At 41.0% G+C, this 12,946-nt stretch overlaps 1 protein-coding gene across 2 annotated transcripts in view; it reads left to right on the top strand.

Annotated features, from left to right (window-relative positions):
• The window catches only part of GRM3 (glutamate metabotropic receptor 3), a 337,193-nt gene that overhangs the window by 261,815 nt on the left and 62,432 nt on the right, over nucleotides 1-12,946 (top strand). Inside the window, exon 4 of one of the 2 annotated variants that reach the window (XM_040343434.1) lies at nucleotides 6,983-7,495. The exons of the other annotated variant lie outside the window; for it this stretch is intronic. Coding sequence (XP_040199368.1) covers nucleotides 6,983-6,996 — 14 coding nt within the window. The 3' untranslated portion in view covers nucleotides 6,997-7,495. Of the gene's footprint in view, nucleotides 1-6,982; nucleotides 7,496-12,946 lie in introns of those variants that run through there. 2 annotated transcript variants of the gene reach the window in all.

Raw genomic sequence — 12,946 nt, 5'->3', positions numbered from 1 at the left:
GTCTCTTACCAAACTTTTATTTAACACGCAAACACATGAAATTAGCAGAAGCAGCCCCAAGGGTTGTGCCAGTGGAATCGAACTTCCCCTGCCGTTGTATGTGTTGTATGTCACCGCGTTTGAGAACGAGGAAATTTTGGCTTGACTGTGTGTACGCAAAGCAAGCTTGTCGAGTTCCTCGACAAGCCTAACAAGGAACTCGACGAGGAGCTCGATGTGTTTCGCCCATCGAGTTTCTCGGTCGTGTGTACGAGGCCTAAGACTCTGGAACGCAGAACATATTCAGGGCTTCTATTTCTTGCTTCTGGCAGCTGAGCATTGTGGTGGAGCAGTAAAGGAAAGGTATGTATGTGCTGCTGAGGGACTGCTGTGGAAGGAATAGAAACATATGGTCAGGTTATTATTAGCATTTGTACCTTCCTTTCCCAGTAAAAAACAGTCCTCACATTTCTTCTCTGGGGAATCTGCCCAAGAGGATCTTGGACAGCAGTTAAATCCTTACTGAAGCATTTACCCTTTCTAAATGTCTCCGAAATGAAAAGAAAAAAAAACTATTTGGATAGAGTTGGGCTTTTGAATGTGCAATTGCAAAGTCCATATTCTGGTCTAAAAAATAACAACATTTTTTCTTTTACCTACTCCTTAGTGTAAAATATTTGGAATACAGTACTGCCTGCCCATAAGCCAATTATATTTTACTAATTACCGTTCAGTGACATCTGGTTGCTGGGACTTTTCAGGGAAAAAGTAACTTGGTAAATTAACCATAAATGAGTGTTCTGGAGGTCAGAGAGCAAAGCAAAACGGCTGGAGGCCAGTGGTGCGAAAAATCACTAATACAAGTCTCTGTCCACTGACATAGAGGATAGGCTTTGTATTAAATGCTGCTTTTCAGATGGTTTTTCGGTGGTTATAGAATATGAGAGACGATGAGTCCTACATTGCAGGTTGATCCTCAGATAACGAGTTACTGCACTGACCAAATTTGTAAGTTCAGCACAGTACCTGAAATTGTGGATCTTGAGATACCAATATAAATACTTATATAATGACAGTTTACATAAGAATCATACTAAATTTTAAGGGGATAATGATTAAGGAGACAGTGTTCCACATAGGAGCAAATCATCAAACCATTTCTATAAAGCAATGCAGTGCAACTACAAATGACAATAATTTGACAGCATATTGACATACCGTACTATCAAATTTAGTTTTAAAAAAAATCATGTTTAATGAAATGTATTTAACTTATTACACTATTAATGTGCAATTGTGCAGTAATAATGAAGATCGATTAAAATTATAGAATAATCAATCTACATACTATAAAATTGCTATTTCTGAACTTTTGTTCATTTCAAAGAGTGCATAAAGCTCTAAGGAATTGAATGTCATCTTGTGTAACAATAGCAAAGGCAATGGCCTAGAACTGACCTGTTGCTGACGCCATTCTTACTATTACTGGAATATGAGCATTTTAGTTACATGCGGTGTGTGTCCCACAGAGCTTGGTCCCTAGACATCATAATATTCACTATGTATTTACACCTCTGATGTACATTCTTTGTGATGTGTTGGTACACCTTCAGGGCAGGCCTGAGTCAGACAATATGTTGTTCTTAAATGGATTGTTGGAAATACTGTTTCTTTGTTGCAGTAAATAACACAGTAACCTTTCTATATAAGTACCTAGGATTGTAATTATATTTAATCAAATGTAATAAATAAGGGAAGGTCAAACAAGGACTAATGTAAATAAGAAATGGTTATATAGCATTTAAGTGATTTTAAAGACAACATTTAAGAAATAACAAACATGTTATACTTACCTGCTCTGTGCAGCGGCTTTGAACAGAGCAGACCTGATCTTCCTATTCTCGGGTCCCCGGCCTGGTGCTCCTGTCAAGTGCCCTCACGACAAGTAGCTTGCAATGGGGGTACAAAAGTAGGCATGCTCCCGAGCCACTGCTCTGCATGTTCATTCAGACACAGAGCCACGGTTCACCCCCCCCCCCCCCCATTGGCTCACTGGCTGTAATTGACAGCAGCCGATGAGGAGGGAGAGTCCCTGGAGAGCTGAGAATGTTGTGTACATTGCTGGATTGAAAGGGAGCTCAGGTAAGTATTAGGGGGGCTGGGGGCTGCTGCAAACAGAAGTTTAAAGAAGGTACAAATCCTTCAGCCTTTACAAACACTTTAAAAAAGGCCCTAAGGCTCTGGAAGCTGAGCAAAAAAAAAAGCAGAGAGTAAAGAATTAGTAACCAGTAATACCTGCTTTTTCCCTGCCGCTCTTTTCCACATTTCTGACTTTTGTCCCGTACACACAAGCAGTTTTCCGGTCAGAAAAAAAACCCAATGGTTTTCCCGACGGAATTCCTCTCAAGCCTGCCTTGCATACACACATTCATACAAAAGTTATCTGAACTTTCGAGCGTTAAGGACACGGTGACGTACAACACTACGACGAGGCGAGAAAAACAAGTTCAATGCTTCCGAGCATGCATTGCATTGTTTCCAAGCATGCATGTTTTTTTTCCCGTCGGAATTCCATACAGACGAACGGTTTTTCCCCTAGGATTTTTTCCTGATGGGGAAAAAAGAGAGACTGCTGTCGGGATTCCAGGCAGAACCTTTTTTTTTTTTTTTTTTTTTTTGTTTTGGATAAAGTGGAGAGGAATTAGTACACCTGTCAGTTTTTATTGCTGTCTGTGCCCCCATTAGGAAGATTCACTGTCACTATTTGTCCTTTATACTGTTAGCATCTAAAGTGAAAAAAAAAACGATTTTGGGTTGACATGAGATGGAGGGAAAATCTTTCATTGGGGACACTAGTTCTGGTGACGCACTGGGATTTCCTCACCTTGGAGGGATTTCCTTTCACTTCTTGCTTTAGCTTTGGAGAAAGAAGTGAAGGGAAATCTCCCTTATGGCACACAGGTGACAAAAAGAGAGTATAACCCTCCTTTACTCAATCCAAAATTAAAGAAAAATGCCTTTAGTTACACTTTATACTAGCCTTGCACAGCTCAGTTTTCTCGTATTCAGCTTGCATGCTATACAATTACTCGATCCCCCCATCCATACAGAGAAAATGGATGGAGGCACTTCCACTGATGACTATTGTATTCAGACAGTCACCACACCTACAGTTGCCTGACTACAGGTGTGCCGGTCAACAATGACTGCATCCAATAAAATACTGATTAGCTGGTAATTTTCCACCTAGTTAGTGGAATGTTTCTTTGATTTTTGTCAAGCTGGGTTTTTCTTGGAGGGCCACCAAAATCTATGACCAGCTTTACTATAGATCTGCATTATGTTTATGTTTGGGGGAGGCATTTTTGGTTGAAGAATAGGTCTTTGTTTCCTCATGTCAGAGCGGTCCACTAATGACTGGTGATCTGATAATTGGCTGGGAATATGTAAGAAGCAGCAGTAATGTGACATGCCTATTTGTCGTAAATGTTAGAGAACTGAGAGTGACCTGCTGCATATGATTTGGATTTGTAACAAAGTCTGACCATTTCCGTCAGCAGTCATAGAGTTTACATCTGACAACTTTTCTATCTCTGAGAATTGCACTCCAGGGGGATGCTTGTTGGGTCTTCTGGGAGAGATTGAAATGAGCTCTGCTAAAAAGCAATTTACCCATTTACTGTACTTTTGTGAAAAATAAAGTGGTCTTACAATGGATGAACACTGCTCTCATACACATCTGTGACTGAAAGAGGGTGATAAACCAAGCTTTACAGCTATACAGACTGACTAATTAAGCCAGAGGGTTCCCTAATAATTTTGAAAAGATATGGATACTTGTGAACTCTTCTAATTCCCCTCTTACTCACTACCAAGCAAGCCTTTTTTTCATTGAAACTTAATTTTGTAGCTCTATATAGCTCAATGAAAGACATAAAACCTAGATAACAGAAGCAAGAAATTTCACCCACCATTGTCATTGCTGGTTTATGGTTTCTTTTTCCTCCTTTCATGTGTTTCTTTCACCCTACCTGTTTATGATAAAGACTTGTGTAGCAATATTATGTCTTATTTTCCTCTTTAGTGCAGGCACTGTAATACTCTTGTGTTCTGCATATATTTCTTACACTGTCAAAAGGATGTCTCCTGCCCCGATTATAACTCTGTACATGCTAGATTGCTTCAATTAAAACAAAGAAGCAGCAGAAGGTTCACAAAGCACAGCTCCACAGAATAAACCAAGCAAAAACAAGAAGATGCATGCAATACAGATTCATCGCAAACAAGCGGCACAATAGTGACATTGCCAAATCTCATGAGCCTAGCAGGCACAGAAAGCAGTGCTTCTTTCAGGACACTGCTTAGGTACAATCACCATTTTTCATTATTTCCCTATAACCTAAAAAAATAATACCAGTACATTTTAAAATGACCATGTTCTGATTCATGTATTGTATTCAGGCTATTTAGCCTAGGTTCTCCACTAGCTAAGTAGTTCAGTTTTTATATTAGGGCAGTTCAAAAAGCCTTGACAAGGGAGTATACCACTGCATAGCGTTGGCTGGGGTGCTAACCATAAGGATAACTATATAAAAGTATAATTATTCTTTAAAACAACCCTGTCAGCACAGTGTCACTTGTAAAGAATTAGATATCTGCAAAAAAAAAGAGGCGCTATACTTTACCTTTCTGGGGACCCATCTGTTAAAAAGGCCTCTTTGCTGCTCCTCAGCCACTGCACGTATTTGACTGGTTGGATGGGTACCTGTTTTCCCCACCACACACTGCGGTTCTTCCCACATGTTTATGTCCTAAAGTGACATTAAAACTCATGGAAGAAACCACAGGAAGAAAACACAGATAATTAGATGGGCGCAGCGTATCAGAGATACGCTACGCCGCCGTACCTTACCTGGCGGATCTTCGAATCCTCATTGAATTTGCGCCTTAAGTTACGACGGCATAAGGGTATTTCTGGCGGCGGAATTCAAATCAGCGGGTAGGGGGCGTGGTTCATTTAAATGAAGCGCGTCCCGGCGCCGAACGAACTGCGCATGCGTCGTTCCGAAATTTCCCGCTGTGCATTGCGCTAAATGACGTCACTAGGACGTCATTTTTTTAACTTAGACGTGAGTTACGTCCATCCCTATTCACGAACGACTTACGGAAAAAAAAGAAACATTTCAAATTTCGACGTGGGAACGACGGCCATACTTAACATGGCAAGTCTATCTATACGCCGCAAAATACCAGCTTTAACTATATGCCGTAAAAAACCCACTACAGACAACGTTAGAAAATGCGACGGCCGTGCGTACGTTTGTGGATCGTCGTAAATCGCTAATTTACATACCCGACGCGGAAAACAACGCAAACTCCACCCAGCGGGCGCCGAAGTATTGCATCTAAGATCCGAAGGCGTACGAAGCCGTACACATGTCAGATCTTACCCAGATGCCGTCGTATCTTGGTTTGAGGATTCAAACTAAAGATACGATGCGGGAAATTTGAAAGTACGCCGGCATATCAGTAGATACGCTGGCGTACTTGCTCTGTGGATCTGCCCCGTAATATCTAGTTGTAGAAATATTACTACAAGGGTATCTTTGTAACTATAACTAGTGAAATGTTAAAGTGTATGTCCAGCCCAAACTTTTTTTAATGGGTTGGGTAAGGGTTAAACACCTGTTAAGTTGTAACTACTATCTGAGGCTCTTTTACATAGATCTTTCCTCACTTACATAGTGAGGAAAAGAGAAGATATCTCTAGCACATCCCCAAATAGCAGTAAAATCAAGACAGGAGTTCTAACCTTTCCGCACTTGAATTGTAAATGAGGACAGTGTTTGCACAGAAAAAATACCTCCTTTAAGTTGTAGCCAAGGCTAAATTTCCTATAGATGCATACTGATCCTTTTACTGTGAATACAGAACTTTATAGCTTCATAGTTCCATACATCTTACATAAAATATGTAACTGTAATCTTCATGCAATTTGAAAATCCTTCCTATGCATCTATGCGCTGCAGTTTACCTGTAGTGTAAAAAACAAAAAGAAACTCTGTGGGCCCATACAAACTTATGTCTACAGATATATCCTTCTAGTTTGCTTACATCAAATTATAGAAGGGACAGCCTGTGCAAATTTGGTTGTCCTAGACCCCTTTCGGTGTTGTCTTACATACATCCAGGCCTAATGCCGCGTACTACACATGATCGGATTTTCCGTCGGAAAACCTTGGATGGTTTTTCCGACGGAATTCCGCTCAAGCTTGGCTTGCATACACACGGTCATCAAGAACGCGGTGACGTACAACACTACGACGAGCCGAGAAAATGAAGTTCAATGTTTCCGAGCATACGTCGAATTGTTTTCGAGTATGTGTCGGAATTTTGCGCGTCGGAATTGCTACAGATGATAGGAATCTTTTCTGTCTGAAAATTTGAGAACCAGCTCTCAATCTTTTTTTGCTAGAAATTCCGACAGCAAAAGTCGGATGGAGCATACGCACAGTCGGAATTTCCGTTCAAAAGCTCACATCGGACTTTTGCTGTCGGAATTTTCGATTGTGTGTACGGGGCATTACTGTACACACTTAAAACACCTAAACATATTGAACTACGTGTAAGGATATTGAATAAATGTACAATAGTTAATGCAATATTTCTAACACTGTTACCTACATTATAAAATGTTGTTTTTTTCTCACTCTTCTGTTTTTATAGCAAGAACACTAAATTGTTTCAGGGTATTGCAGTCAAGAAATGTAACTTCGTTCAACTGTCCCAACATTTGCTAAAAAAAGATGAGTTTATGTAGCTTGTAAATGAAATGCCACATTTGTGCTTGTGCTTCGACTGTAAATTAGAAAAGGCTTTTAAATTCAGATTAATCTTTGGGGAGCCACAGTATTTTATTAGCCCAATTTCTGTTAATTGAGTGGCTTTTCTCTTGCAGTGGTGTTTATCTAATTACAGCTTTCTCTCCCTTCCTCCAAAACAGACACCAGGCATTGAGATTGGGTCTAAAAACTGTACTAGGGCATCAACAAAGCATTTTCACTTTATATACAGAGATGGATACAGCAATGCGTTTGGCAGCAAATCAGATTCAAACCCATGTCAGTCTGGTCAGTGATTTGAAGATCACATAGAAAGTAGAAAACAATGTGTCCGGAAGCTGTACTATGCCTTACTGGTTAACAATTTGCGCTGGCATATGGGAGTCTTTCATCTGGAACTTGAGGTCCCAAGTGATTGCTGAACTGGCAAAGAAACATACATATCAAATTTTGTTTCAAGAATATTTCTTTTCATCCATCACTATCTAAAGCTAGCACTCCTTACACCTATCGTACTGTTCAAGTTCAAAAAAGGACAGTGCCTGCTTTCCATGTCTCCTTCTTTAATCTAAGTGACATTCTGTAGACGTTAAGGAGTCAACTGTGTATATTTTGCTGTATCTTGTCTCATTTAATAAATGCTATGGATGATATTTGTGAACCAGCAAAACTTTCATTAGTTCAGTTTTCTTGTGTTCACACTTTGCAAAAAAAAAGTATGTAGACTGTTTTATCCTGAAAATAACACCTATATGAAAAGACAAAACATATTTATATTTTATCACATTGCCTTAGATTAATAGGTGACCTTCTTTCCTAATCTCCGCATTTTGGGCATTACTGTATTATTTCTAGTATTATTGTATATATAGTACATTATTTGCAGGGTATAGTAATCCAATCGGATTCAGTTTATTAAAGATACAAAAGAGGTGACTTCTAGTTAGTTGCTCTGGGTTACTGCATTTTACCCATGCTCATCATACTATTTACTGCATTATGCGTTAGGTGTATGCTGTCCGTGGCTGCACTTTAGTTTTATATGGTGCTATTATTTTCCTACAAGGCTATGCTGTGAATTATTTATGAGATGCATCCTCTGGCATTTTACTTTAGTATTTGGTTCAAAACTACAGCCTACCTTCTGTACGCATGCATTCAGTTGGTTAAAGAAACAACCATACATATTCAAAGAGTATCTTGCCTAGTAACATCATATTTACAAATGACATAGCCATGTTTGTCCATATGAGTATTTTATTATTAATATTCTCGGTTGATTCTAACCTCCACAGTTCAAGCACAGGTGCTAGTAATGTGGATTTTTTTTGTCATTATTAATCTGCCTTAAAAATTGAGGGCCAGATTCACAGAAGAGATACGACAGCGTATCTCCTGATACGCCGTCGTATCTCTGAGTGTATCTATGCGACTGATTCATAGAATCAGTTACGCATAGATAGCCCTAAGATCCGACAGGTGTAATTGACTTACACCGTCGGATCTCAGGATGCAATACTTCGGCCGCCGATGGGTGGAGTTTGCATCGTTTTCCAGCGTCGGTTACGTAAATGAGCTTTTACGGCGATCCACGAAGGTTTTCGCGTTCGTTACGTCGTCGCTAGTCGTTTTTTCCCGTCGCAAAGTTAAGCCTGCTTTAATATGGCTTAACTTTAGACAAGCCATGTTAAAGTATGGCCGTCGTTCCCGGGTCGAATTTCAAAAAATTATTTTTTTGCGTAAGACGTCCGGGAATACGAAAGTACGTTACGCACATCGCCGTTCAAAAAAATGATGTCACTTCGCGCAAAGCACGGCGGGAATTTCAAAACGGAGCATGCGCAGTACGTCCGGCGCGGGAGCGCGCCTAATTTAAATGGTACACGCCCCATTTGAATTAGGCGGGCTTGCGCCGGACGTCTTTACGTTACTCCGCTGCAAGTTTATACTCAAGTGCTTTGTGAATCAGGCACTTACGAGGAAAACTTGCGGCGGTGTAACTTAAAGACGATACGTTACGCCGCCACAGTTCTTTCTGAATATGGCCCTGAGTGTTCATTTATTATAAATATGTTTATACTATTTGTTCAGAAGGTTAGGATGCTAGTAGCATAATTAATGTTTACTTGCAAATCACAAACAGACCCAATTGAATGATTTATTCTCAGATAAGTAGTGGAAAAGCTGTATATTCTTTCTTAAACTATAAATGACCACTACAGATTAGGGGTGAGCAAATCCGCCTGGGTTCAATTTGTGACCAATTTCATAAAATGTCCTTAAAATTCAGAAAATAACACAGTACCTTGAATCTGATTGAAGCATATGTGGAAAAAATCTTAATATTCAATGTATTCCTTTTGTAGGGCTGATAAACTATAGTTAGAAAAAAAGGCATATGAACCTGGATACTACCATGGGGTACACAGAGATGTATTATGGCCTAGGCCGACAAGGCCCAGGCCTAGGGCGGCACTTTGCAGGGGGCGGCGAAAAAGCAGGTATACAGCACTTTAGTAAACTATATAATTTTGCTAATATTTCTCACTATTTCTTGACTTGTGTTCATTGGGTAGATCCATTACACCAATATAGATGACAGGATTAGTATCAATTCTAAAGTTTATAGATGGTTTGGGAAGTGACCGTATGTATGTTGTGACAGTGCTGTGCCATCATGGTATGAAAAGGGTTAATGTCACCCAGGGTTTTCATCCAGGGGGCCCAGGATGCCTGCTAAAATCTGGTTTGGTTCCTGGAGCCTGGAGACTTCATAAAGACTTGGGAGAGATAAAGTCCTCAAACCAAGGTCCAGGTTTTGCAGAAACTAGCACATTGATTCTGCAGGTGTACGCGGGTATTTTGTTACAGAGTCGTCTAGAGTTCAGAGTTCCACCAGGGGAAGAGAGGACCCCATTGTTTCTGAGAGGGGACTAATTACCAAACATATCTATCTGGAGCGGTTACTCCCTTTCCCTATCTGGGGAAGAGAGGAAGTCTTTACCCAAGGTGGGGGCCAGTGCTGTACTGCAAGGTATTCAGAGTGTACATGAGAGCATAGTGCCTCTGTAAGAAGACTGTCTGAAAGATACACACAAAGGGCCTGATATGTAAGGCCAGAGCAGTAGTGCTGCAAGTAAAAGCCAGGAGGCTAAATATGTATTTATTTTATGTAAGAGACATGCTGGAAAAAAAAAACGTGGTTATCCTTGTGTTGAACTTGAACTTTGTTTTAATAAGAGTGGGCAAGAAAACCCCTTAAAAAGAAGATTTATGCCAGTGGCTAATTCCTTCAAGCACTATACTTTGGCTAGTTCCCACAATAATAATACTAATACTACTACTACTACTTTTAGAATGCTTGTTCTGTTTTGTACTGTTTTAGGGCACCCTGTTCCACTAAACCCACTCTCCTAGAATTGACTTCAGCAAAAAAGACTTAAAAGACTAAAGTGAATGTCCCTCAACTTGTTTTTCACTTCATCCTACATCAAGAACTAGACCTGGAGATTGAAATGTTAGTTGCCATCCTGCTTAGGGGTTTATTCCTCACCCCCCAAAGAGGAAGAGTGCTACACTTGTAAACTTTTCACAGTGTCTGTGTTTTTCCTCAAATGAGGGGCACTAAACCGAGAAGTACCTGATGGTGGGGAAGGTCCCCTTATGTCCACAAACCCCCATGCTATCACATGATCCCTGCCTCTCTGAAAATTCTACTCTAATAACATTTTTATTCTAATCAAAGTACAACCCCAATTTAAAAATTGTTAGGACACTTTGTACAATCTACATTAAAACAGAATGCAATGATTAAAAAATCTCATTAACCCATATTTTATTTGCAACTGAAAATAATAAACATATCAAATGTTTAAACTGAGAAAATTTACAATTTTAAGAAAAAATAAGATCATTTTGAAATTGATGGCAGCAGCACAGCTCAAAAAATTTGAGGAGGGGCAACAAAAAGCTGGTAAAGTAAGTGGTACTAAAAAGAAAGAGCTGGGGAAACATATTGGGAGTTATTTACAAAAGGCAAATCCACTTCGCACTTCAAGTGCACTTGAACGTTCACTGAAAGTGCACTTGGAAATGCAGTCGCTGTAAATCCGAGAGGGAAATGCAAGGAAAAAAAAACAGCATTTTAGCTTGCACATGATTGGATGATGAAATCAGCAGAGCTTCCCCTTACAGTATTTCAGATCTACCTCTCAGACTTACAGCGAGTGCACTTCCAAGTGCACTTTCAAGTGCATTTGCAGTGCACTTGTAGAGCCGGTTCACACAGGGGCGACTCGTCAGGCGACTCAGCCACCTGACAAGTCACGCTTCACTCTATTTAATGGAACCGGTCTAATAGAAGCGACTCAAGTCACTCTGACTTAGAAAAAGGTTCTTTTACGCAGGGCTGATCCTAGGGTCACAGGCACCTGGGTGCAGAAATATCTTTGGTGCCCCCACATGGGTGTCTTTATTTTACTAACTCCTCCCCTTTACAAATGTTTCTATGGCAATGACTCAAACACAGAGATGCTCCCCCACAAAGTCTTCATTAACCTGGGATCCTTACATGATCACTTAACAATAAACAAAATACAGAAAGAGAAGCAGAGTACTTTATTGGGATCTGGAGGGGGGCTTCTGTGATGGACACAGAGAGGGCTTCTGTTAGAGAGTCTGTTGGATGTTTGGCGCCCCTACCTCTGCAGGTGCCTGGGTGCAATGCACCCTGTGCACCCTGCCTAGGATCGGCCCTGCCAATGATTAACTTTGAACTACGCATATCTGTATGCAGTTCCACCCATAATGCTTCAGCCTCATCACACTCTCCATCAACCAGGTCCTCTTTCACGCTTGCTTTGAGGTCACTTCTCACATAGAGACAGACCCCTCCACCTTTCCTTTTTACCCTGTCTTTCCAAAAGAGAGCATAGCCAGGAATATTAATAGCCCAGTCATGTGAGGATTGAAGCCAAGTTTCAGCAATACCGATTACATCATAGCTCTCCTCATGCACCAGAGCTTCTAACTCACCTGTTTTGCTTGGCAGACTTCTGGCATTGGTGAAAAAACACTTAAATGTATTGTTACATTTTTCTCTGGTGTTTTTCATATAATTTTTAGTAGTACAAATGGCACTATAATTTCCAATGACTGTTTGCAACATGGGAACTTTCTTGTCACCTACCATAGCCCTCCCCCCATCTATCCCCATTCCACTCTCCATTAATGTCTGACCCCTAACTGACCTGTGTGCCTGATGTAATTCTAGTTCACCCTCCCCCCTCAAGTCTAGTTAAAAATACTCCTCCAGCATTCCCATAAACCTCTCCCCCAGCACAGCAGACCCCCTTCCATTCAAGTGCAAACCGTCTTTAGCATATAGGTTGCATCCCAATGAAAAGTCAGCCCAGTGCTCTAGAAACCCAAATCCCTACTTCCTACACCAGGTCTTTAGCCATGCATTCAGCTCTCTAATCTCCCCCTGCCTTTCCTGTGTTGCGCATGGCACAGGCAATATTTCAGAGAATATCACCTTGGAGGTCCTTCCCTTCATCTTGCAGCCTAGTTCTTTAAATTGATTCTTAAGGAGCCTACACCTTCCATGTATACTGTCATTGGTTCCAACGTGGACCAAGACAGCTGGGTCATGCCCAGCCCCTCCCAGTAATTTATCCACCCGGTCAACCATATGCCGAACCCTGGCACCAGGGAGACAGCAAACCATTCGGTTGAGGCGATCCTGGCGACAAATTATTCTATCAGTCCTTCTGATTATAGAATCCCCTATTACCACCAACTGTCTAGGCCTAGCTGCACTCTCCTCCCCACCTCTACTAGATGGGTTGCTCTCCCGGCTGTTAGGGGTAGCAGTAACATCTAGGGCTGCCACCCCTGTGTTTGCCACCTCCACATCTTCACCCAACTTGGTAAATTTGTTTTGATGCACAAATACAGGACTGGCCTTCCTTTTCTGCAAGCCCCTTCCACTCGCTCTAACTACATTAACCCATCTCCCTATCTGATAATCCTGACTTTCCCCTCCACCCTCCACATCAACCTTACTGACCACCTGCTCAGCGAGCAGAGGACCCCTTTCAAGGTTGTCCTTTCTACCCAGTGTT

This window comes from Rana temporaria, chromosome 3 (genome assembly GCF_905171775.1).
Source record: "Rana temporaria chromosome 3, aRanTem1.1, whole genome shotgun sequence".
NCBI classification, from domain to species: Eukaryota; Metazoa; Chordata; class Amphibia; order Anura; family Ranidae; genus Rana; species Rana temporaria.
The sequence above is the reverse complement of the archived record's forward strand: the minus strand, read 5'-3'. Positions and strand labels throughout refer to the sequence as shown.